This window comes from Equus caballus, chromosome 21 (assembly GCF_041296265.1).
Source record: "Equus caballus isolate H_3958 breed thoroughbred chromosome 21, TB-T2T, whole genome shotgun sequence".
NCBI classification, from domain to species: Eukaryota; Metazoa; Chordata; class Mammalia; order Perissodactyla; family Equidae; genus Equus; species Equus caballus.
The window spans coordinates 46,573,986-46,598,972 of NC_091704.1; the positions used below are offsets into that span (position 1 = coordinate 46,573,986).

At 47.9% G+C, this 24,987-nt stretch overlaps 2 protein-coding genes and 2 long non-coding RNA genes across 4 annotated transcripts; 2 read left to right on the forward strand and 2 right to left on the reverse strand.

The window, feature by feature from the left end:
* Positions 1–3,521: 3,521 nt before the first annotated feature.
* On the reverse strand, positions 3,522–8,075 carry LOC111769812 (uncharacterized). Its single transcript, XR_002802621.2, has 4 exons — positions 7,952–8,075; positions 6,690–6,756; positions 5,195–5,872; positions 3,522–4,688 (listed from the first exon to the last, which is right to left on the reverse strand). It is a non-coding gene; the product is annotated as an uncharacterized lncRNA (long non-coding RNA).
* Positions 8,076–8,108: 33 nt separating this feature from the next.
* LOC138919821 (spermatogenesis-associated protein 31E1-like) lies at positions 8,109–11,960 on the forward strand. Its single transcript, XM_070246354.1, has 4 exons — positions 8,109–8,415; positions 9,180–9,240; positions 9,695–9,755; positions 10,025–11,960. Exons 1-4 carry the CDS (start codon positions 8,230–8,232, stop codon positions 11,067–11,069), a joined length of 1,353 nt encoding a protein of 450 aa, XP_070102455.1. The 5' UTR covers positions 8,109–8,229; the 3' UTR covers positions 11,070–11,960.
* A 2,857-nt stretch (positions 11,961–14,817) lies between these two features.
* On the reverse strand, positions 14,818–21,375 carry LOC138919822 (uncharacterized). The gene is made up of 3 exons (XR_011430392.1): positions 21,296–21,375; positions 18,502–18,677; positions 14,818–16,719 (listed from the first exon to the last, which is right to left on the reverse strand). It is a non-coding gene; the product is annotated as an uncharacterized lncRNA (long non-coding RNA).
* Positions 14,831–19,152, forward strand: LOC138919820 (spermatogenesis-associated protein 31E1-like). Its single transcript, XM_070246353.1, has 4 exons — positions 14,831–15,963; positions 16,726–16,786; positions 17,263–17,323; positions 17,597–19,152. Exons 1-4 carry the CDS (start codon positions 15,778–15,780, stop codon positions 19,050–19,052), a joined length of 1,764 nt encoding a protein of 587 aa, XP_070102454.1. The 5' UTR covers positions 14,831–15,777; the 3' UTR covers positions 19,053–19,152.
* Positions 21,376–24,987: the final 3,612 nt, after the last annotated feature.

Sequence of the window (24,987 nt, forward strand, 5' to 3'; positions counted from 1 at the left end):
AGGTAAAATAGAAGAAGTTGTTATGGCTTGAATTGTGTCCCCCACCGAATTCATCTGTTGAAGCCCTAACCACCAATGTGACTGTATTTGGAGACAGAACCTTTAAAGAGGTGATTTAAGTTAAATGAGGTTATAAGGATGGGGCCCTAATCTTATAGGACGGGTGTCCTTATAAGAAGAAGAAGAGACACCAAAGGTCTCTCTCTCCTTCAGCACACAGGGAAGAGGCCATCTGAAGACACAAGCAGAAGGAGGCCCTCTACAAGCCAGGAAGAGAGCCCTCGCCAGAAATCAACCTGATGGCACCTTGATCTTTGACTTCCAGCCTCCAGAACTCTGAGAAAATAAATTTCTGTTGTTTGAACCACCTGGTCTGTGGTATTTCATTATGGCAGCCCATGCAGAGTAATACAGAAGGCCAGGCCCCTAGATCCTGGAAAAGTCTTGCTCTTTGCTGAGGTGCCTGTTAAAATTTAACGTATTTATGAGCTAATGCAAGTTCTCCAAGGGCTGACCCCCCTGGGGAAAGACACATCTCAACAAACCCGCTGATGGTTTGAACAAAATGCAGTATATGTTCCAAAGCTCCAAGGGGAAAGGGACTCCGTGATCAAAAGAGGATAGCATCTCTGTGGTTCAGCAACATTTCCTTTCCAGAAAACATCCCCATTCTGAGAGAATTTAATTCTTGTATCTGTAAACACCTTGGAGGTATTTTACCGTACTACTCAGTAAGCTATGTATTTCTGTTTTCATCCTGTAGTGACTTTCAAATGCTTAGCATGTTGTCTAGAACACACTAGGCCCTTGAATATTATTTGTCAACTTCAACTGAACTTCAGAAGAAAATACCAATGACTGCGTCTCTGAATTTCACTCCTCCTGAGAGTAAGAATGAGAGTGTTGAATTTATCCCTATATCCCAACCCTAGGGCACTTAAGAAAGGGTACGCAATAGTCAGTCAATAAATGTTGGCTTACATGGTGAAATTTAATAAAACAAACACCCAGCCATTTGAAATATTTGCTGAAAACTGCCAATTCTATTTTCATTTGGATGAAATTTGCTCGTTTGCCTCAGTTTGACTCAGGTTTCTCAATCTGTTTTTTTTTTTTTTGTAACATTCTTGGCATCACGTCAGAAAAATATTATAAAACAGCAGTCTTGAGACAATCAGCAGAACATCTGAGTCATAAATAAGACATAGCCCAGGAATTTGAAATACAAATAAACTATTTTTTCTTCAAGTATCTGAACCAAAAATACACAGTAAATACAATCTAGTAATACAGATGGTTAAAGAAACTTGAACTTTAAGATATAGCAATTTTTTTTGCAGTATTGAATTAGTAAAACAGGTATTTCTAAATGATGTTCTTTACTTTTGATAATTTGAAAGCTGTCTCTAATCCTTATAAGTCAGAACAATGGATTGACTTGGATATGCAATAACTTTCATCACAGAACAGCAGAATGATTATTCATTAAGATAATTGATGTTTCTATAAACTGAAGTATTTTCCCCTCATCCATTCCTGTTGTTGAAATGTTTGTATTGTTGAAATGTCTTACCATGCTATGATTTTGGAGTTGTACATTGAAGACTTGGGAGTCAACTAACAACTGTCTGCACTGGGGCATGGAAACACCATTCCTCTCCCTTGCCTGTGGATGAAATGTTGACAAGTAACACTTCGGATCGTTGGGGAAAATCATTCTCTCTATTAGGGCTCTTTCACATCTGGAGGCCAAGCCCTACCATCGTTCTCTATCAGCCTGTGCACATAGTGGGAACTTCTCTGACTTTTGACCCTTAAAAAAAAAAAGTAGCTTGGTTTTTGGGTTTTTTCTTTTACTTCTACCACAATCTCCTTTATTTAGTCTGCCTATTTCTGGAAGCTTATGCCCAAGGTCTGGCTTCCTACAGCCGACATTCCTACAAGCTCCTCTCTCCACAAAGAAGCTGTTTCAGGTGCAATACTTTGGTTCATCTGCAGGATTTGAAATTTCATGGTTCGTGGACTATATCAAGGCTCCAATGTGGTTAGATTGTTGTGGGGTTTTTGGTTTTTGTTGTTTTTTAGCCTTTATATTGTTGTTTTTAAAAATCCATTATCAATGCAACAGAAAAAGAGTAAAGATCTGGTACCTGTGGGCTTGCATTTCCAAATGGCAGCAACTGGCTAAATCTGAGTAACAGCTGCTGTTCGGACACGGATATACTCTCCAGTGTGACCCCGTCCCCACCATTCCCATAGCACATCTTTATCTGTCTGGCTCCTAAAGGCCTTTGAGTCTATGACCTCTTATCTGCCTCAAGATGTTGATTATTGGATAAAACGAGCACAGTAATGTCCATCCTACATTCACAGGGGTGTAATCTATACCTGTGCTGTCCAAAATGGTAGCCACTGGCCACAGGTAGCTACTTGAGCGCTTGAAATGTGGCTAAAGTGACCACAAAACAGATTTTTTGATATTTACTTAATTTTTAGTAATTCTTTAAAATTAAAACATAAAGTTCTATTGGCCAGTGGTGGTCTAGACCAAGAGAGGTTATAGGATTGAAAGATTTTGTTGCCCACATGCAAATGTTTGTCTGTTATTGTCCTTGGATAAGAACAGGCATCTTCATTTTAGGTGCTCTTTCATGAACACCTCTTTACCACAAGTATGTCACATCTTCTGAACAGAGACGTTGATCAAGCCCAAGGACACAAAGTCCCCAAGCTCTGTCCTGTCTGTCCTACTTCCAAGGAGCAGTATGCAGAAAACCACTAGGATGCCATTTACATGCTGAAATTTAAGAGAAGACAAAAGTGACCAACCTTCAAAGCCTTCCTTTACCTACTTGTCACCTTGCTTTCAAATCACTTAGACTCTGGAGGACATCTGTCAGAAAACCTAGAGGGTAACTGGGGACATAATACACTGGCCCTCTCTCACTTGCTGAGCTAAGCTACACTAATATGTATGTTATAGACCAGCTTAGAATATAAGAAAAACCCTTGAGAGAAAGGGACAAAAGACATTTCTATGCTGTGGGAGTGGGTTGACCCTGGGGCTTTTCCTAAGAGAGTCCAGGGCCTAATTAGACACGAGTGGAAGGCAGGGACCCTCAAGGAGCAATAGCAGTAAAGAGACAGCCCCCAAGGCATAGAAGGGTGCTTAGAGAGAATAGATCAAAGGAAGAATTGCTTTTCCATCACACACTCCACCTGGACAGGCTGCTTTGGTTTCCTAGAGCTTGGCAGTGCTTGTGCTTCTATCAAAGCACTTGGAACAGAAGCTCTTTCTCTACAGCACCCTTCTGCTCCTAAAATATGACCTAAACCTTTCCTCTCAAACCCTTCTGGATGGTTATAAAACAAATTCCAAACAACAAAGACTGGAAGGACAAGCTCGTGAATACTGGTGCATATGGGAATACAGCTCGTTACACCACATAATGGACTAGTTTGATTAGCTACATGTCTTACTGTATTGTCCTTAGCTCCCAAACAGAAAAAAGCAAGAATAATCCCTTATACAGAGTTTACTATACATGCTCACATATGATAAAACATTCATTTCACTTCAGCAATACTATTACTAATATCATCCCCTTTCCACAGATGAGAAATTGAGGCTCTGAGAAGTTAAGCAACTCGATAAAGGCCCCATTGCTGTTACAGTGCAAAATTGGCGTTCTGTGTCTGATGCACATAAACAAGCCAGTTAATTGTGGCATCGGCCTTTGGGGGAGAAGTCAACTTTTATTCTGCAAGATCAATCTGCAGGGAGACAGGGGGCATGTGCCCTCAGATCTGTCTCCCCAACTGAGGATTTGGGGCAAAATTTAAGAGGTTAGGGAGAACAGGCTGGCATGCAGAAATGCTGGTGGGATAGGCTTTGATTGGTAGGCTTCAAGCATTTATGGTAAGGTTCTAAACATTTATGACAGGGTGGGGGAGGAATTTTAACATTGGATCTTCCTGAATGAGGGACCCCTCATTTCTGATAAGAGTCTAACATTCAAGTTCTGATCATGTCTGCGTCCCAGGGTTCCATGGGGAGGAAGGTCTTTAGTTCTGTGGTCATTTCAGGTCAGAACTTTTTCTTTCATGCATGCTCTGGCTACGTGACTTTGCAGTTTTTCTGAAAGACAATTCTTAATAACTTTCTTGATAAGAGATTGGGTCACTTGAACTGATCCTGGAGGCCTGTGGCTTACAAATCCCCCCTTTTTGTTCTTCATTCCTCAATCTTGAAGGACATAGGGAGATGACTGCTCCAGCTTCTTCCTACTGATAAAGGGTGTAGGTTGATCCATGTCATTAATCCACTCTCTTAGTAAGACGGTGATGCAGGTGGGCTCCCAAGTTTAGGCCTATGTTGTGTAAGCAAGTAACTAGGTATTTAATATGACACATTTCTGGAGAAACAAAAAGAAAAGCAAGGTTGATGGTTGGAGCAAATTATAGACCAGTTCCTGAGCCCAGGGAGCAGCCTGTCAAAGGATTTGTAGATGTCAGAGTCGAAGCATCTTTCACAGTTTGAAATGTGTCCAATGATGTCATACATGTTCAGGTATCTTTCTGAGTGGCTCACAAGCAACAGGCATGGATCTTTCTTAAGTTTATATTAGGTTGTCCAGTTTCAGTTTGCAAGTTTTCAGGGAAAAGGGCAGTTCAGTTCTCAATGATTCCTAATGAAAATTATGGAAAAAATTGAAAACATGCATTTGGAGATTTGTAGCCAGATATCTCAGGACACTAGAAGAATTCAGGACCCATTCCAGTTAACAGATATAAAACAAAACCTCAAAGATGATTATCAGAACTAGAACCTAATGTCCATGAATGTGTACTATAGTTTTCATTGAAAGATAATTTTTCTGTCTAAAATCACCCTTATTTTTACCAAATATATCCAATTAAGACAATAAGCTTTTCCCAATTATTTGTATAAGTACAGTAAGAATAGCAATTAATTGTATATGCTCTTTCAAACCTGCTTTGCTGGAACTTTTCATAGGGAGTCCCAGATTGAACTTTATAGGCCTCTTGAGGCCAGAAAAACCAAGCCAAGGACTTGTCATCAGACTCTTCCTTCAATACCTATAGATTTGGGTGAATTCCTCTCTTTTCTCAAGGTCCCGAAAATATTCTGAGGTTCCAGTCACCTGTCAGGGAAGTGACCTTCTTTACTCACCTAGTAAGGTTGATGGGAATCATAAAGAAGGTATCAGGCTGATATTTCCAAGTGGCTTTATTCCATAAAGACAACATCTATTCCTCAAAAACTGTCTTGTCATATCTGAATCTGGATATTTATCTCAAATATTATATTCCAGTCAAAGCTTTGGTGATATAACAATGATTCCAATTGTGTCCTGTTATAAGGAAAACAGATACTTACTTAACTTATGCAGATAACTGTATTGCCATGGAAACAATACTCACTCATCAAGAGTTTCCAAATTCTGGAGGGATCAGGCAGGGAGAAAAAAGATAAATGTGTCAATTTTTCCTCCAAATGTATAATTTAGCAAATTGCTTAAGTCATAGTTAGCTTAAGAGAAAAAGTTTCCTTAAATCTGGAAAAAAAAACATTAAAACCTCAGCAATATCGCAAATGAAAAGTCATATAAATTATAATCATCCTCATCAGTTCATTCAGTCCTGATTCTTGTAATCGATTCTTGATCTTAATCTTCTGTTAGCAGTTTCATGAAGTCATCAGTTTCTCTGTTAGAGTTCTGTAGTTTCTTACCCAGTTCAGTTTTATGATCTGAAAGTTTATCAGACACCTGTATTTTAGAGTGTCAGAATCTTTTCCCTGAATATCTCCAAAGATAAAACGTATTTATGAAAGTAAAACAGCAACTATCTGCAAATGACAAAAGATACAAAAGAGTAATTGACAAACTTGGCTAATCCTGTGACATATAACACTTCAATATAATAACAAGAATTATCGTTGACCACCAGAACAGATCAGAATTTTAGGAATGTTGCATAATTTTTAAGACATTTATATCAATATCATTTAGCCACATAATAGTACCTAAGAAAGTTTATCCTCACTTATTTGGCAAGGCTTCCCATGTAATCTAACATACAAAATAATCCTAATTAGTTTAGTATCTTATTCTTTATAGGAAGGGAGAGAATGAATTTCTTTGAGTAGCCCCAGGGTCAACTGAAAATTCTCAAAGGAAAATTTTTTTCCTACAGGTTGAAACAAAGACTTCATTTAAAATTTGAATTTGGGGGGAAGCTTACCAAAAATATCAAAAGGTTTTTAAACACTTGGTCAAATAGGAAACAATGCTCACTGCAAAACAATGCTCAGTTATCCATTCAATCAAAGTGATAACAGAAATAGTCAAGGGCAAAGAGAGGGTTAAAACAGTCAAAAAAAACACCTAAAATTTTGGCCCCTGCAATAGTGGTTAACTCCAGTGCATTCTGCTTCAGTGGCCTGGGTTCACGGGTTCATATCCCAGGCATGAACATACACCACGTGTCAAGCCTTGCTGTGGTGGCAATCCACATGCAAAATGGAGGAAGATTGGCACATATGTTAGCTCATGGCTAATATTCCTCATGAAAAAAAAAAGACCTTAATAGGGAAACCTCAGTCCTTTTGAACACAGAAAATTATTTTAACAGACATAGATATTCTGTCCTAAAGGTAAACTTACCAAAGTTAAAGAAAAACCTTGTATAACCTCTTTATCAAGAGCAGACTAACACTCCAGGAAAATCATCCTTTTAAGAGACAGAGAAAACCAAATTTTAATTTTTGCATCAGCTTATTTTTGACATTAAAACTCATTTACTTGGGGTCAAGACAATGTATGAAGAATTTAAAGAAAATGAGAAAATGCTAAATTCTTGGGTTTGAAAGTACTGGTCTGTGAAAATGTGTCCATGTATGTGGAAGTACGTGTGTGTGTGCATACAGTATATCCCATAATTATGCCTTTGTGAAGCTTTTCTAACTTCAGAAATGTAAATGCTACTAATATAAAACACATTATTTGGAGATTTAAATATATTTTCATTGTAATTATTTTAAATAATAGCAAATGGTTAGTTTGAATTTTTGTGTCACTCGTTCTGAGTGAAAATGGCAAAGATTGATGGAAACAATAAAAACTTAAATATTCAAAATTAAATAAGTATAAAACAAAGTTCTACTTCTGGATAGATGAAAGTAGAAAACTTATTATGGGGGACGGCCTATTGGCAGACTGTTTAAGTTTGCATGCTCCAATTTAGTGGCCGAGGGTTTGCAGGTTCAGATACCAGGTGTGGACCCAGCACTGCTCATCAAGCCACACTGTGGCAGCATCCTACATAAAATAGAGGAAGATTGGCACAGATATCAGTTCATGGACAATCTTCCTCAAGCAAAAGGAGGAAGATTGGCAATGGAAGTTAGCACAGGGCCAATATCCCTTGGAAAAAGAAAAGTTATGTGGAAAATGAAGCAGAGATTTCCCCAACATATAAGAAGCTGAAGGGCATTATTCTCAACGAAATAAACCAGAGACAGAAAGACAAACACTGCATGATATCACTTACATGTGAAATCTTAAAAAAAAAAAAAAAAGGTCAAACTTATATAAACAGAAAGTAGAAAGGTGGTTGCCAGGGGTATGGGGCAGGGGAAAAGGGGAGAGGCAGGTGAAAGGGGACAAACTTTCAACTCTAATGTCAAGAACTTCTGAGGATCTAAAGTCTGATGTGGTGACTAGAGTTGACAACACTGAATTTTACAGTTGAAATCAGCTAAGAGAGAAGCACTTCGATGTTCTCACAGACACAAAGTCAATGTGAAAGGTGAAAAACTATTGGAGGTTAGGACAGAGGAGAATGAGTGTATGAATCCCTGGGAACTAGATCAAATTCCTGGGAGAACTTCAGACTTTCAAAGGCCATGAGATCGGTGGGTTCAAACCAAGAATCCAGGAGACGCAAGGAAGCGGGTGACATCTGGCTTCCAGGGGGAAGACATAGAAAACTAGCTAAGGTCTAGAAGGCCCAGGAGGGTGGAGGGAGGCAGTTGGAGGCCAGTTGGTGGCGGAGGGGCTGTGGTCCAATCGGCTGCCCTCCTTTCGCCTCCCCCCCTCAGGAGCCCCTGTGACACGGCCACAGTTCCATGATGAGGGCATGGGGTTCTAATCTCCAAGTCACTCCCAGTGCTCAGTTGCCTGAGAGCAGAACTGTATCTGAGATATGGAAACTCCTATCTTAGATCTAAAAAGCATTGTTGCTACCTGGTTGAGCTCCAGTTCCGCTTCCTGGGTGATTGGGACCATCCTCCGCATCCTGTATGGACTGGGGCTCTTCCTCCTCTTCTTTCCCTGCCCCAAAAGGAATCTGCCCTCACAACTAACTTACAAAAGGAGAAACGTCAGGAAGGTAAGAAATCCTGGGCCGAGACCCACAAAAAGATGAGTCTCTCTTCTTTTTTACTGTGCTTGCCACTTCTCTGAATCAACTAGAGAGACTCCAGGGATGGGAAAGAATAGAACATCATCCTTCTAGAGACAAGCCAGGTTGGGTGGGCGGGGGTGAGAGTGGGCACGAGGATTTCGATCCGAAGATCTTCGAGCAGGGATCCCGATGTGTTAGAGGGCTCCAGGGAAAGTCCCCAGGCCAGTGACCAGCGGCCATGGACGGGATGCTGAGTGGGATCTGTGGGAAGACAAGCTCTGAGCACTGGTTCCCCGGCCACCTTCCTGGGGCAGGGGTCTCAGGCGGGCCTTTTTCTCTGTCGTGGTTGACCTGAGGGCAGAGCTGAGCCCCCGAGAGCCTCTGGGCAGGACCTGGAGTGGGGCTGTAGCCTCAGGAAGCAAAGTCCTCCCTGAGGAAGCTCACAAGATTCTGTACATCTGAGAATGTGCGCGTTTCTTGAGCAGAGGAACAGTGACAGAAGATGCATGCTGGTCCCACATGGGGACCTTCTTATGATCCTCCAAGAAGGAAGACAGCAAATGTCCATTTTGTGTTCAATTATCCCCTTCAAAAGGAAGTAAACGGGAAGAAATGCCCCAGAGCCCCAGGAGTTCAGTGTAGACAGTCATCTTGCTCACAAACGCTGTGCGTCTGCAGCTGGTCCAGAGAGAGGAGAGGGAGCCTTGGCGCTCAGCCCCCTCAGTTTCTTGTTTTTTCTCTCATTTCAGCGTCAAGTGGAGCCGAGAGGGAGGAGCAGCAGGAGCAGGAAGAAAAGGGGAGCTCTGAAAGGTAAGCTCCTGCCGTTCAGCCCTGTGCCCCAGAGCTGGCCTCCACCTCCTGTCCCTGAGCTCCCAGCTCCGTGGGCTCGAGGATGCCAGGGGCAGAGCCTGTCCCTCAGGAAACAGAGCCCTCAGGGAGGCTGCCGGGAAGGAGATGAAAACCTGAGGACTTGCCAGATTCTGTACTGGGAACTAAGGCCCTGGCCAGCAGGCGTCTGGAACAGGGTGTTGCCCAGCAGGGGCATGTGGGCTGTGGTGGAGGTTGAAGTGCTTGGTCAATGACAAACCTCAACCCACCTGCAGACTTGCCATCCCCATCAAGGATCCCGTGGCCTTGGGCACTGGTACCTGGGCTCCAGAGTCTGACCTCAAACGGTCTCCCCTAAAGGCACATTGCACGCAGCCTCCTGTAAGAGCCCTGGGCCCCCGCCTTCATCGCTGTGACCCAGTGTCCTGATTTCTAGCTTACAGAGCTGGCCGGAAGGACCTGGCAGAAGTGGGGGGCCTGATGTCCCTTTCGCAAAGGTAAGGCATCTTGCCCTTCTCTCCTGGGCTTCTTCCTCGCAGTCTCTGATGTGCCCCGGGCCACAGGCAGCTTGGGGCTGAGCTGGGAGGGGACCCATGGGGCAGGGGGTAGCAAGAGGCCTGGGGTGAGGGACAGCAGGAGAATTCGGTGAAGTGAAGGGAGGGCCAGGGAGGGCCGTGGGTCTCAAGGGGCCACCCCCACCTGGCCTGCCCTGCTGTCCCAGGGCCCTCTGCTCCTGGCTACAGCTCCTGCATCTTGTTTCCCGCAGCTCCCCGGGGAGGCTGTCTTGTAAGGGATGCTTCCATCGCTTGTCATCTCAAGACTCCCCTGGGGAGGCGTGCAAGGCAGCGTCTGCTGGAGTCCGCCAGCCATGCGGGAAGCCTGTGGAAGGTGCTCCTCTCACCACCACTCCAGCACTTTCTCTGGCCCTTCTGACCCAGCGCACTCTACCTTTGGCCTCCACTCTGGCAGCAGAACCTCCATCGGCCTTGACCAGAACTCCCCTAGGCCCTGTTGCCATGAGCTCAGCTCCAGCTCACTCCTGTTGGCCGTTTCCCAACCCAGGCCACGGCCGCATGAGTTGTCACATTGAGTTCCTCTCCCGGTGGAACACGATCAAGGTCTGGTTCTTCCCCGTGTCATCACACTTCGAGTCCCAGCAAGGGCACCTGTCCTGCCACCGACCAGTGACCTCATTCTGGGGAGGCCCCACAAACAGGGAGGGAGAGACTGATAGCCCCTCACTTGCCAACCCTGATGTCCAGAAGCTGCTCGAGACGGAAATCACGGACAGAATACAAACGGAGGTCTGGGAAAAAGAACAAGATGATCCGGGCACTCCTCAGATGCTCGAAGCACACGGTATCATGTCTGGGCTGAATTTCCGCTGGGGCCTACCCCTCCTGTCCTTGGGGCCTGCAGATCTGAAAGCATGTGAGGCTCAACCCTCGGCCCTTCCACGGTCCCCTTTGCCCCCCGCAGCCACCTGTGATTCTGGGGCCCCCTCGAAAGCTGACTTTGCACCCTTCATGGGAAAACCTCTTGAGCCTCCTCCGGGTGACAAAGTCTTAACTTTGACAACAAAAGCATCAGTTCCCAGCCTGGCCCGTCCCCTCCCCGCTCCCTCACCTGTGTGTGAGGAAGATCAGAAGGCCCTGGGAGGGACCCTACCTGGGGAAGGCAGTGGGCCCTCGGAAGCATCTCTCTTGGGACAGGAGGGCCGGCCGCCTTCTCCAACCTTCCCATTCAGCCTCTCAGAGAGGAAAGGGCAGAGTGGGACCTTCGTGGGGGCCGAGCAAGGCGTCGAGAGCTGAGTTCAGGGTGCCCAGTGGCCAGGAATGAGCCTCGGGAGGAGAGTCGGGGTGGGGCCTCACCAGAGCCCTGCTGTGGGGTGGCAACACTGGAGGGGGAGTCATGGTCCCAGTTTGGGAGCCAGGTTGGGGGAATAGGAGACACCCCCGGGACCAAACCCCTCCAGGCCCTGCCTGAAAAGGAAGAGGTCCTTCACGACAGCCCTTTCAGAAAAATGTTGAGACGCCTCCTGCCCTGCCTGAGGCCCAACAAGGAGGAAGCACCAGAGGATCCCCTTGCAAAGGCAAGCCCGCGTCAGCCACCGCCCAGAGCCAGGCACAGGTCACACACAGCTCGGCGTCGGATGGCGGGGCTGTTCAGGCGCCATCGACAGTGACATCCTTCGTCTGCGTCCCCGGAGAGAAACTGAGGCTTGCCGAGAACTTCTGGCCTCCCAGTCGAAGCATCATGAAGACCATTTCAGGCCTCCGAAGCTGGACATACCTGTTACCACGACGTTCCCTCCTCCCCAGACCAGAGAAGAACAATGACAGAGGACAGTCCCCAACCTACCTCCAGGGACCACAACTGTCCGACTACGAGGGAATGGATCAGAACAGGCGTGGCAACTGGACCTTGCAATCCAGGCAGCCGCGGTGCCCAGCCAAACCCTGCCAGCCTGGGCTGAGTGTGGCAGCTGCCTCAGCCAATCCGTTCCCTGCCATGCTGTCCTCAGATATGTGTCTCCTGGGATTAGTAGACTGTGCCTGACACACCTTTCCTGGTAGGAACGCTTATCTCCCCAATCGGGGAAGTGGAGGAACAGAAAACCCAGTTTTACTCCTTATCCCACCCTCTGTGCTAATGGTGTCTTCCCACCCCAATTTTCCCCAAATACACTTTTTTTCTCCTTAGAGGTCGTGGCTTCTGTGTGTGCCCTGCTAGTGGTCAAAACGGGTCCGCCCTTCCTGAGTGTCTGCTTTGGCTTCCAGAAGGGACAGGGCCACGGGGGGAGGCTGACTGCAGCGTGGCTCACCTGCCCTCACCCCAACTCCCCCACTGCACCTGAAGTCCCCATCACACCGTCCTTACAAAAACAAACGGAAGCTTTGGGCTGTTTCCAGATGAGCAAAACCTCTAAGAGCCCAGCCCAGGATGGGCCCTGCCTGTCCTCTCCTGCGTTCTCTGGCCCTTGAACTTGTGGGGCTGTGGGGAGGGGCTTTGCAGAGGCTCCAGGAAGTGCAGAGACAGGTTCACAGGTCACAGAGTGGGGACGGGAGTGTGGGGCAGGGCTGGCCCTGAGTCCGGAGGGTGAGGAAGCTTGCCCTGCACCCCGAGCTCTTGGTGGGAATAGGTGAGGACGCTGCCCCGGGAGCTGCTTCTCTCCCTGCTGAAGCTGCCATGGAGATGGGCCTGCGCATCCCTCTCGGCCCAGCGTCACCGTCCCTCTGTCCTTGTCACAGTCTGGAGCAGCAGCCGCAAGGATGACTGTGCTCCCGGCTCTGGGGGCAGGCGGGTGGGGAGCATGGACGCTGCTGTGGGCCTGACCCCTCTGCCCAGAGGTGCTCAGGGCCCTGCTCTCCTGCACCTGCCTTCTCGTCCTGGGGAACGGAGCCGGGGGTGAGTGTGTGGGGTCACCATCTGATGGTGGGACACTGTGCGCCTACGGTGGGATACGGGGGAAGGAGACAAAGTGCCACTAGAGTTTAACCACTTACCTACTGAATGATATTTTTTGATTTTTATAATTTTACCGCTTATAAATAAACCTGCCATGAACTTCTTTGTGAAGGTTTCTGTGTGAACTTACATTTTTCTGCCCAGTAAATATCAATGGCAATGAGTCATGAAGGTCTGAAAATGGGCCCGCCTCCAGGATCTCACAAGGAAATGCAACATGTGTTAGAGGTTGAAAGGGTGAAACAGGGCAGAGAGAGTAAACCTAACACCGTATCTTGGATTTGAGCCATTTCCTGAGGAAAAGTCCATTACCTAACGCACGGCACAGATGCCAAGGACGTGGGAGGGACAGGTATCACCACATTTAATAAAACACTGTCAGAATGTATGTGGACAGGAGACCCCTGACCTTTAACCTGTCAGAAGCTCTTTGTTTGTCTGCAGCGAACGTTAATTAGACAGAGAGCCACACCTATGGAGCAGGTGCCCTGAAGGAACTGGATTTCCACTTGAATTAAGAAGAAACTGACCGTTGCTGTGGACTCAAATCATTTGTGAATGAACAGACTGCTTCGGTTTCTCATTTGAATATTAGCGCAGAATCACTAGCTTAAGTGATAACGGAATCCCCTGAATCCGAACAGAGCACGAAAAGGTCAGTGTGTTCCTGGCCTTCCTATGGCTTCTCCTGGTCCTACTGAAATAAGGAATATTGAATAGAAGAGCAAAGGGAAACTTTCTGAAACTCGTCTTAATATCGGAGCCACAGACGCTTCCTGTGCTTCTGTCTTCTGTTATGAACAGAGAGAGCAATCATCATGTATGTCAGGGAAAGAATCCAATGACCCTAAATTTGGGGTGGGCGGTCTTTATTTAACACCATGGGCTCCTCTCTACTATACAAACTGTTCCAGCTGCATTCGATTTTCTGGAAGAGTTTTCTGATCGATTTACATTTTAAAACACATGCCTTCCTCATCCTCTCTCTGAGCTGGGAGGCAGGCCAATTCAGGGAACACGCGTGAGGCCTGAGTCGAGTCAGTCCCTGACCTGGGCAGCTGGCTGTGAGGAGGCCCTGAGTCCAGAACTCTTGTGTGCGAGAGCCTGAATGTGGGACTCTGGTCTCAGTCATACCCTAGCCCAGGGTCCCAATTAGGAGTCCCAGCTCCAGAAAAAGGTCTTTGTTGGATTTCAGAAGAATAAAGTTGTTTTAAACTGTTGAGAAAGACATTAAAGATCATTTTGGCGGCTGCTAAGAGAGTTACTCTGAGGCAAATTCTTCTGTGATCGCACATATTCATAAATCGGGAACGTATGAATCAGATTAAGCTAGTAAGAACAACATATACCTTAATTCTTTTGGTGTAAGTAAGCTTACCTTATTATCAAGTAAGAGAGTATTTCTCCGTAGGTGTGTGTATGTGTAGTTGTGTAGTAACTGTAAAATCGGATATCTAAGCACTACCTGTCCAACAGGTCAGAAAAATTAACATGTTGACCAAAAGAGTACTATCCCTAAGTGAACCCCCAGTTCTCACTGAAAAAGGGATGTCCGAGGATGTCACCAGGGAATTCCTCTAGGACTCAAAGGGCCCTCTTTCTACAGGTTCAGGCAAGACTTGAGGCTCCAGGGGCCCAGAGCGGGCAGGAGGGGGAAGGCAAGGCCAACTCTGAGAAAGAGAACATGGGGAGGGCAAACCAGGGACACCAGAAAGGCCTACTTGAGACTGGACTCCAACCCGGGCCACGGACCCGGCCCCAACGTCCGCTCTAAAGAGCAGCACTTCAGCTCACTTGAGCCGTGCCCGGCTTCGGGGTGGGCCACACAGCCGTCTAAACTCTGGAAACTGAAGACTGTCTATTTTAGGCAGAATAAGAAGAAACAGTGTCAAGACAACATAAAGGATTAAAGAAAATGAGAATATGCTTAATTCTCTGGTTTGAAAATACAGAAATGGTCTGTGCAAATGTGTCCATGCCTGTGTATGTGTGTGTGTCTGTGTGTGTGTGTGTGTCCAGCGTGTCCCATAAGTCTTGGTGAAGGCTTTCTCACTTCAGAAGTAGAAATGCTACTAACATAAAACACATTACTGGGAGGTTTAATTCCTTAAGTATTTATTATGCTTATGTTAAATAATAAATGATTCATTTCAATTTTTGGGTGAGTCGTTCTGAGTCAAGATGGCAAACGTTGATGGAAAAAATAACAATGTTAATAATCAAAACCAAATAAGTATAAAATAAAATGGGAATTCCAGATTGATGAAACGAAAACCTTATGTGGACAAATGGAGTTGAGATTTGTGCAACATGGATGAACCTGGTGGGCGTTATGCTCAATGAAACAAGCCAGACATAGAAACACAGATACTGCCTGGGGTCACTTACATGTGAACTCGAAAAACTATAAAAGAAAGGTCAACTCATAGAAACAGAGAATAGAAAAGTGGTTGCCAGCGGCTGTGGCGTGGGGGAAATAGAGAGAGGCAGGTAAAAGGAGACAAACTTTCACCTCTCAGATGAGAAACGTCGGAGGTTCTAATGTCTGGCATGGTGACTACAGTCGATAACACTGAATTGCATAATTGAAATCAGCTAGGAGACTGGCACTTCAGTGTCCTCACACACACACGCAAAGTCACTAGGTGAGGTGAAAACAGCAATCAGAGTTGAGGACAGAGCAGGATCAGGGTATGAATCCCTGGGAACTAGATCAAATTCCTGGGAGAACTTCAGACTTTCGAAGGCCATGAGATAGCTGGCTTCAAACCAAGAATCCAGGAGACGCAAGGAACCCGGTGACCTCTGGCTTCCAGGGGGAAGACATAGAAAACTAGCTAAGGTCTAGAAGGCCCAGGAGGGTAGAGGGAGGGAGACGTAGGCTAGAGGGTGGGGGAGGGGCTCTGGTCCAGCCTGCTCCCCTGCTGTCCCCTCCCCAGCCCTCAAGAGCCCTTTGTGACAAGGCCGCACTTCTGTCATGGGGGCCTGGGGTAATAATCTCCAAGCCACTCCCAGAGCTCAGTCGCCTGAGGGCAGCACTGCGTTTCAGACATGCAGAATCCTCTCATGTTTCTGAAAAGCCTCTTTGCTACCTGGCCGAGCTCCAGTTCCACTTCCTGGGTGATTGGGACCATCCTCCCCTTCCTGTGTGGACTGGGGCTCTTCCTCCTGTGCCTTCCCTCCCTGCAGAGGAATCCATCCTCACGACCACCTTGTGAACGCAGAAACATAAGGAAGGTAAGAAACCCTGGGCAGAGACCCACCAGAAGATGAGTCTCTCTTCTGTTCCACTGTCATTTCCAAGATTCTGAATCAAAGTAGAGGGACTCCGGAACTGGCAGAGAATACAACATCATCCTTCCACGGACAAGCCAGGCTGGGCGAGCAGGGATTAGAGAGGGCACGAGGATTTCCCTCGGAAGATCTCAGAGCAGGAGTCCAGGTGTGGTAGAGGGCTCCAGGGAAAGTCCCCAGTCCAGTGACCAGAGGCTGAGGAAGGGATGCTGAGTGGGATCTGTGTGGGAGGACAGGTCTTGAGCTCTGGTTCCCCCACCGCCTTCCTGGGGCAGGCGTCTTGAGCAGGCCTTTCCTCTGTCGGGACTGATCTGAGGGCAGTGCTGAGCCCCCGAGAGCCTCCAGGCAGGGTCTGGAGTGGGGCTCGGGCCTCGGGAAGCAGAGTCCTCCCTGAGGAAGCTCAGAAGTTTCTGGACGTCTGCGAATGTGCGTGATTCTTGAACAGAGGAACAGTGATGAAAGAAATCCATGGTGGGTCTCACACAGAAAATCATCCTTCCTCACGTTCTCCAAAGAAGGAAGACACCAAAGATCCGTTTCATGTTCTAGTCTCCACTTCAAAAATGAGTAAAAGGAAAGAAACACCCCCGGGCGCCAGGAGCTGAGTGTAGGCAGTCATCTTCCTCATAAGCGCTAAGTGTCCACGGCTGGTCCAGAGACAGGAGAGGGAGCCCCCACAGCTGCTTCTTTTTTCTCTCACTTCAGCGTCAAGTGGAGCCAAGGGGGAAGAGCAGCAGGAGCAGGAAGAAAAGGGGAGCTTTGAAAGGTAAGCTCCTGCCATTCAGCCCCGTGCCCCAGAGCTGGCCCCCCCATCTCCTGTCCCTGAGTGCCCAGCTCCACGGGCTCGAGGATGCCAGGGGCAGAACCCGTCCCTCAGGAAACAGAACACTCAGGGAGGTTTGCGGGAGGGAGACGAAAACCTGAGGACTTGCCACATTCTGTGCTGGGAACCAGGGCCCGGGCCAGGAGGGGCCTGGAACAGGGTCTCGTCCAGCCGGGGCATGTGGGCTGTGGTGGAGGTGGAAGTGCGTGGTCAATGACATAGCTCAACCCATCAGCAGCCTTGCCAGCCCCATCAGGGATCCGGTGGCCTTGGACACTGGTGCCCAGGTTCGACAGTCTGACCTCCCAACAGACTCCCCTAAAGGCACAGTGCACGCAGCCTCCTGTAAGAGCCCTATCCACCGCCCCCGCCGCCCCCGCCCCGCTTTCAGTGCTGTGACCCAGTCTCCGGATTTCTAGCTTCCAGAGCTGCTGGGAAGGGCCTGGCAGAAGTGCGGGGGCAGGTGTCGCTTTCGCACAGGTAAGGGATCTTGCCCTTCTCTCCCGGACTTCTTGCTCCCAGAGTCTCTGGTGTGGCCCCAGGGCTGCAGGCAGATTGGGGCAGAGCTGGGAGGGGAGCCATGGGGACAGGGGTGGCCAAAGGCCTGCGGTGAGGGAGAGCAGGAGAATTTGGTGAAGTGGAGGTGGGGCCATGGAGGGCCATGGCTCCCAAGGGGCCACCCCCGCCTGGACTGCCCTGCTGTCCCGGGCCCCTCTGCTCCCGGCTGCAGCTGGTGCCTCCTGTCTCCCGCAGCTCCCCAGGGAGGCTGTCTTCCAAGGGATGCTCCCATCGCTCATCATGTCAAGACTACCCTGGGGAGGCGAGCAACACAGCATACGCCAGAGCCCAGCAGCCATGCGGAAAGCCTGTGGCAGGTGCTACTCTCACCGTGACTCCAGCACATTCCCTGAGTCCTCTGACCCACACCCCTATACCTCTGGCCTCCACCCTGCCAGCAGAACCTCCAGCTGACTTGACCGGAATCCCACTGGACACTACTGCCATGAGCACAGCTCCAGCTCACTCCTGTTGGCCATTTCCCAACTCAGGCCACGGCCGCATGAGCTGGCGCGTCGAGTTCCTCTCCCGGTGGAACATGATCAAGGTCTTGTTCTTCCCCGGGTCAGCACACCTCCAGTCCCAGCAAGGGCACCTGTCCTGCCACCGACCAGTAGCCTCATTCCGGGGAGGCCCCACACATAGGGAGGGAGAGACGGATAGCCCCTCAGTTGCCAACCCTGATGCGCCAAAGCTGCTCAAGATGGAAATCAGGAAAAGAACACAAACGAAGGCCTGGGAAAAAGAAGAACAAGACGACCCAGGCAGCCCTCAGATGCTCGAAGCACCCAGTATCACGTCTGGGCTGAATTTCCGCTGGCGCCCACCCCTCCTGTCCTTGGAGTCGGCTGATCTGAACGCAAGTGAGGCTCAACCCTCGGCCCTTCCACGGTCTACTTTTCCCTCCTCTGCCACCCGTGATTCTGGCACCCGCTTGGAGGCCGACAGTGCAGAGTTCTCGGGAAAACCTCTTGAGCCCCACCCAGGAGAGAAACATAAGACTTTGACCACAAAAGCATCAGTTCTGCGCCTGGCCCATCCCCTCCCTTCAACTTCACCTGTGAGTGAGGAAAACCAGAAGGCCCCGGGAGGGACCCTACCTGGCAATGGCTGTGGGCCCTCTGAGGCCTCTCTGATGGGACAGCAGGGCCGGCCGCCTTCTCCGAGCTTCGCATTCAGCCTCTCGGACAGAAATGGGCAGAGCGGGACGGTCGTGGGGGCCAAGCAAGGCCGTCTACACCTGAGTCCAGGGTCAGCAATGGCCAGGAACGAGCCTCTGAAAGAGAGTGGAGGTGGGGCGTCACCAGAGCCCTGCCGTGGGGTGGCAACACTGGAGGGCGAGTCAGGGTCCCAGTCTTGGAGCCAGGTCGGAGGAACAGGAGACGCCCTCGGGACCAAACCCCTCCAGGCCCTGCCTGAAAAAGAAGAGGTTTTTCACGTCAGCCCTTTCAGAAAAATGTTGAGACGCTTCCTGCCCTGCCTGAGGCCCAAGAAGGAGGAAGCACCAGAGGAGCCCCTTGCAAAGGCAAGCCCGCGTCAGCCACCGCCCAGAGCCAGGCACGGGTCACACGCAGCTCGGCGTCGGATGGCAGGGCTGTTCAGGCGCCATCGACAGTATCATCCTTTATCTGGGCACTGGGAGAGAGACTGAGGGTTCGCCAAGGACTTCTAGTTTTTCTCCTTACCTCACCCTCTGTGCTGATGGTGACTTCCAACCCCAATTTTCCCCAAATACATGTTTTTTCTCCTGAGACCTGGTGGCCTCCGTCTTGCCCTGCTAGGGGTAGAAGCAGGGTCAGGCTCCGCCCTCCCTGAGTGTCTGCTGTGGCTTCCAGAAGGGACAGGGCCATGCGGGGAGGCTGACTGCAGCGTGGCTCACGCGCCCTGACCCCAACTCCCTCATTGCACGCGAAGTACCCATCACGCCATCCTTACAAAAACAAATGGAAGCTTTAGGATATTTCCAGAGGAGCAAAACCTCTAGACCCCAGCCCAGGATGGGCCCCACCCGTCCTCTCCTGCGTTCTCTGGCCCTTGAGCTTCTGGGGCTGTAGGGAGGGGGTTTGCAGAGGCTCCAGGAAGTGTAGAGACAGATTCACAGGTCACAGGGCGGGGAGGGGAGTGTGGGGCAGTGCTGGCCCTGAGTCCGGAGAGGGAAAGCTTGCCCTGCACCCCGAGCTCTTGGTGGGAATAGATGACGCTGCCCCAGGAGCTTCTTCTGTCCCTGCTGAAGCTGCCATGGAGACGGGCCTGCGCAACCCCCTCAGCCCAGCGTCGCCCTCCCTCTGTCCTTGTCACAGTCTGGAACAGCAGCGACGACCACGACTGAGCTCCAGCCTCTGAGGGTGGGCGGTTGGGGAGCACAGAGGCTGCTGCGGGCCTGTCCCCTCTGCCCAGAGGAGCACAGGGCCCTGCTCTCCTGCACCTGCCTTCTCCTCCTGGGGAATGGAGCCGGGGGGTGAGTGTGTGGCGGCAGGATCTGATGATGGGACACTGTGCACGTAGGGTGGGACCTGGGAGAAGGAGACAAAGTGCCACCAGAGTTTAACCACTTACCTACTGAAGGACAGTTTTTGGTTTTTATAATTTTGTCCCCTATGCGTAAAGCTGCTATGAACTTCTGGTGAAGGTTTTTGTGTGAACCTAAATTTTTCTGCACAGTAAATATCAATGGCAATGAGTAACGAAGGTTTGAAAATGGGCCCGCCTCCAGGAACTTAGAAAGAATGCAACACGCATTAGAGGTTGAAAGGCTGAAACAGGCAGAGAGAGTAACCCTAACACCATATCTTAGATTGAGCCATTTCCTCAGGAAAAAAATGCCGTTACCTAACGCACGACAGGTGCCGAGGACGTGGGAGGGACAGGTATCACCACATTTAATAAAACACCATCAGAACGTATCTGGACAGGAGACCCCTGACCTTTAACCTGTCACAAGCTCTTTGTTCTTCGTCTCCAGAGAACATTAAGTAGACAGAGAGCCACACCTATGGAGCAGGTCCCCTGAATGAACTGGATTTCCACTTGAATTAAGAAGAAACTCATCGTTGCTGTGGACTCAAATTATTTGTGAATGAACAGACAACTTCAGTTTCTCATTTGAATACTAGCGCAGAATCACTAGATTAAATGGTAACGGAATCCAATGAATCCCAACAGAGCAAGAAAATGTCAGTGTGTTCCTGGCCTTCCTATCGCTTCTCTACTGAATAGAAGAGCAAAGGGAACCTTTCTGAAACTCGTCTTAATATCGGAGCAGCAGGCAATTCCTGTACTTCTGTCTTCTGCTATGACAGAGATAGAAATCATCGTGTATGTCAGGGAAACAATCCAATTTCCCTAAATTTGGGGTGGGCGGTCTTTATTTAATACCAGGGGTTCCCCTCTACTATTGACACTATTCCAGTTGGGTCAGGTTTCCTGGAAGAGCTTTCCGATTGATTTTCATTTTAAAACACATTCGCTCCTCATCCTCTCTCTGAGCTGGCAGGCAGGCCAATTCAGGGAACACGCGTGAGGCCTGAGTCATGTCAGTCCCTGACCTGGGCAGCTGGCTGTGAGGAGGCCCTAACAGACCCAGAACTCTTGTGCGGAAGTGCCTGAAAGCGGGACTCACTGATCACAGTCATGGCTCCCAGCCCTTGGTCCCCATTTGGAGGAATGGCTCCCCCTCTGGTCTGCAGATCCCAGGAGGCAGCTGCTGAGACCCTTGCTCTGAGTAGCTGCCGGCCACCCGAGTGGTGTTCCTTTCGTTTCTGCTTTCCTCAGCAGTACCGTGAGGTCCCAGGCTGCGCCACAGAGACTGTCCAACAGCTGGCCTCCCTGGGAATGCCTGATTGAGGCCCCATTTCCTTACACTCTTCCCTAGAAGATAGTGACTTCTGTACTCACCCAGAGAATCTTCAGGAAATCTATGGTGGGGCGTCTTCAAAAAGATGCCTAAGGTCTTCACAAGAAATGGACACGGAGGTCTAGAACAAGTACCGAACAGGGTTAGCTTTAAAGTTGGTGAAATATAAGAAAGCTAAATTAAGATTGTCAAGAATATGATGCAGTGGGAAAATAAGTCGTCTAAAATATTGAATTGCACCAACTGTTTCTTCAAGGCTGCGATGATCATTGGATTTTCTCATTCATTCTGTTAACATGATCTGTAATAATGGTTAATTCTTTTGAATGTGAAAACAACCTTGCCTTCAGGAACTCAACTCTCTTTAATGGCTTTTGTGTCCATTTGCATTTCCCCAAGAATTTTCATTTCTTTATCTGAAGCACTGGTGGATTTCTCTCATGCTCTTTCATTGCCTCCACCTTGCTGGAATATACCGCACGTTCCAATGCAGACATCAGCATTGTGCTTCCTAGCAGAGAAGGCTGGAACCAAAGAAATGGGCAAACTCGGAGACTGCAGTGGAGGATGTGGCATTGCTGTTAACGAGACCAGGAGCCTCACATTTCAAGAAAAACCACAATCTCCTTCATGAACATAGATGCACAACTCGTAAACGAGTCATAAGCAAAATATAGCACAGTGAAGATGAGATTTATGATACTAAAGTGAACACATGTGTTTTGTTCAGATCTAGTGACAGCCTGTATCATCTACAGTTCATAAATGAGGAAAAGTACTAGGATATTTCTTCAAAATGGTACTTTATTATAAGGATGAAGGCTAAAAACTTCTATTTGGTGGCCTATTAATAAGTACATTATAGGTTCTTTTTAGTTTTCCCTTATTTCTTCCTTAGTCCTATGTTTGCTACGCTAGGCATATTTGAGTGCCCAGTATCTACTCATTGGCTTACTGGAAGGCCATCCTTATCATAGAAGGACAATCAGGTCAAAATTGTGTTGAGCTCTGTGGGGTCAAGAACACAGGACTGAGAGTCAAGAGACTTTGTGATAGGCCTACCTGTGCCACAAACTAGACATATGACCTTAGGCAAGTAAGTCACATGGCTCAAACCCTACATAGGCCTTTTCTGGAAGAGGTATGCCTGGGCCCACAGAATCTCAAAATTCCTCCATTTTGCTTGTATCTTTCCAAAGTAGTTCCTGCTCTCCAAAACTCTGCGATCCAGGACAAAAGTAAGACATAGCTATAGATGATTCTGCTACCAAACGAATGCTAAAAGAGGTTTACTAGAAGTGGAATGATGCATGTGGACATATCGACTTTGCAAGGTTCTCTGAAATTCTTTTAAAGGAGGCATTTATAGAATTGGATTTTGAGTCATGGTTAGGATGTTAAAGAACTGTTAGAAGGTGCAGAGAAAAGGAAAACCTTGATCAGAACAGGAAAGTAGGGTTGCAATGCTTAGCACCTTGAGAAGTGGTGAGCGCACAGACTGTATCGGTGAGAAGTGATCCACTGGGAACGTGCTGTAAGAATGTCTGGACAGAATGCAGAGCTACAGGTTGACCCACTGCTCACAGTAATTCCATGTTCAGACATGCTAGTGATGCTCTTTTTTGTGTCAGATCCTACAGATATCTATTGTTTCTGCCGCATTTGAACTATTAAACTATTCAAGAGTCAATATTTTAAATGGAACCATGCCTGACACTTCATAACTGCTATATAAGTGTTTGTAATTACAAAGTAAATAAATAACTAACTTCCCAGTATGCCTGCTCTCTTTGTTCATGTGCTTCCGTGTGTTTCTTAATTTGTCCCTACATTATTTGATGATAGGAGACAATCAAGTAGCAGACTTGAATTTCCGTCCCAGCTCCAGAAAAAGGTCTTTGTTTGACTTATGAAGAGTAAAGTTGTTTTATCTGTTCAGTAAGACTTTAAAGATTCTTTTGGTGACTTCTAAGAGAGTTAACTGCAGCAAATTATTGTGTGATCAAACTTATTCATAAATTGGAAGGATATTTATCAGCTTAAGGTAATAAGCACAAGTTATATGATACCTCTTTGGTATAACTAAGATTATTTTTTCATCAAGTAATAGATTATCTTTCCGTAGGTGTGTGCATGTGTAATTGTGTAATAACTATAAAATTGGATATCTAAGCACTCACGTAACAAAGGGTTCCTAGAATCAATCATTTGTAGTCAGGAAATGATGCCTCTGTTCTCAGGTGGATTTCTAGATGTTTAAGTCCAAAGGGCGAGCCACACACAGTGATGGCTCTTTTTGTGCCCACTGAATCCATACTCCCAGCACTCTCCCATCAGCCCACAGTACCCCACTTACCTTCCTTCCACAGAAATTAGGAAAGAGGATGGGCAGCGGGTTCATAAAGGCTGACAACCAAAATGTACTATGAAATGTAACTCAGGGTCTCTAATGAGACACACACACATTTGCTCTGAGAAGGCTGTGCTACTGTTACGTGAACTTCTTGCGTATGGAATGTGAGAGTTATTTGTGGTAACTTCAATTTCACGAGGTGAAGTGTCTGTGTGGGTATATTTGTTTGTTTTATGTACTTCAGGCTGATCAATGAATACAATTTAAAAAAAGCTACACTGCCAAATAGAAATTCCCTCTCCTTTTCTGGGGCTGTTTTTCTTTCTTTTCCTTCCCAGCAATGGAAACATGTGGTACAGCAAAGCTGTGACTCAAGCCCACATTAGAGCCCAGGAAAATTTCCAGGACCCTAGGGATGCCCAAGAACCAGGGGCTCGTTAAATGCAGGAAGAAGGGTCTTCCTGGCACTCTGAGGATTGGGAAAGAATGATAGTAAAATCTGGAGTGACAAGAGCGAGGAAGCCAAAAGGCACCCAGGTCTTCCCATCTAGGACGAGACGCAGAGCTCTCACAAAAAGGTTGTCCCAGCCTGTAACAGCCCCTGGGGAGCTATGACGGGCCCAGCAGTGTGGGTAAGAGTCCACTTCATCTGCAGCACCCATGGGGCAGGGGCTAACCCAGGGAAGAGTCACTGTCTTTGTATTCATCACACCGATGAGCGGTTGGAAGGACAGCAGTTAAGATTTGTGTCAGCAGAGCCAAGTTTGTGATGGAGACATATGTCGACGAAAACACACACACAGAAAATGAATGTGTCCTCGAAAGCCACCAGAACCATGTGGTCCTCTTGTTTCTCCAGAAAAGGGAGCCCAAGTATTGAAGAGGCATGGCACCTAAAACAAACTTTTTACCTAACTATGAAGCTAACGTGACCAGCTCCCCCAGCTCTCCAGTTCCTGTTCTCTTGCACAGAGCTCACCACCTGGCAGAGCAGTAGCCTGCTGGGAGTCTGTGTTGGAAAAACCCAGTCTTTCCCTCCTAGGTAGAGAAAAACTCAGTTCGCCACCTCAGGTGTGTTTCTCCTTTACTATTACACAGAACACTTCACTTCAGACACATTCACCAAATGTGTGGGGTTTCTTCCCCACACCAAGCAATTCTCCATGACACCAGCTGGGTGTCCTACCTTTGAACCCGATTCTGACACTCTAGTGTCATATCCCACAAGTTAAGGGATCAAGACTGCTCCCACCCCACTTTAGACACAAATCACAAAGAGTAGGTCCCCAAGTTACCCACAACTTCCATCTGACGTCTCTACAGATCGGAGGTTCCCATGACCCCCTTCTCAGGTTCCATTAATTTACTAGAGCAGCTCAC

Coding starts and splice junctions, on each gene's coding strand:
- LOC138919821 (XM_070246354.1), top strand. CDS start 8,230: ATGGAAACTCCTATCTTAGATCTAAAAAGCATTGTTGCTACCTGGTTG. Junction 8,416..9,179: donor AAAGGAGAAACGTCAGGAAG/GTAAGAAATCCT, acceptor CTCTCATTTCAG/CGTCAAGTGGAGCCGAGAGG. Junction 9,756..10,024: donor CTGATGTCCCTTTCGCAAAG/GTAAGGCATCTT, acceptor TGTTTCCCGCAG/CTCCCCGGGGAGGCTGTCTT.
- LOC138919820 (XM_070246353.1), top strand. CDS start 15,778: ATGCAGAATCCTCTCATGTTTCTGAAAAGCCTCTTTGCTACCTGGCCG. Junction 15,964..16,725: donor AACGCAGAAACATAAGGAAG/GTAAGAAACCCT, acceptor CTCTCACTTCAG/CGTCAAGTGGAGCCAAGGGG. Junction 17,324..17,596: donor CAGGTGTCGCTTTCGCACAG/GTAAGGGATCTT, acceptor TGTCTCCCGCAG/CTCCCCAGGGAGGCTGTCTT.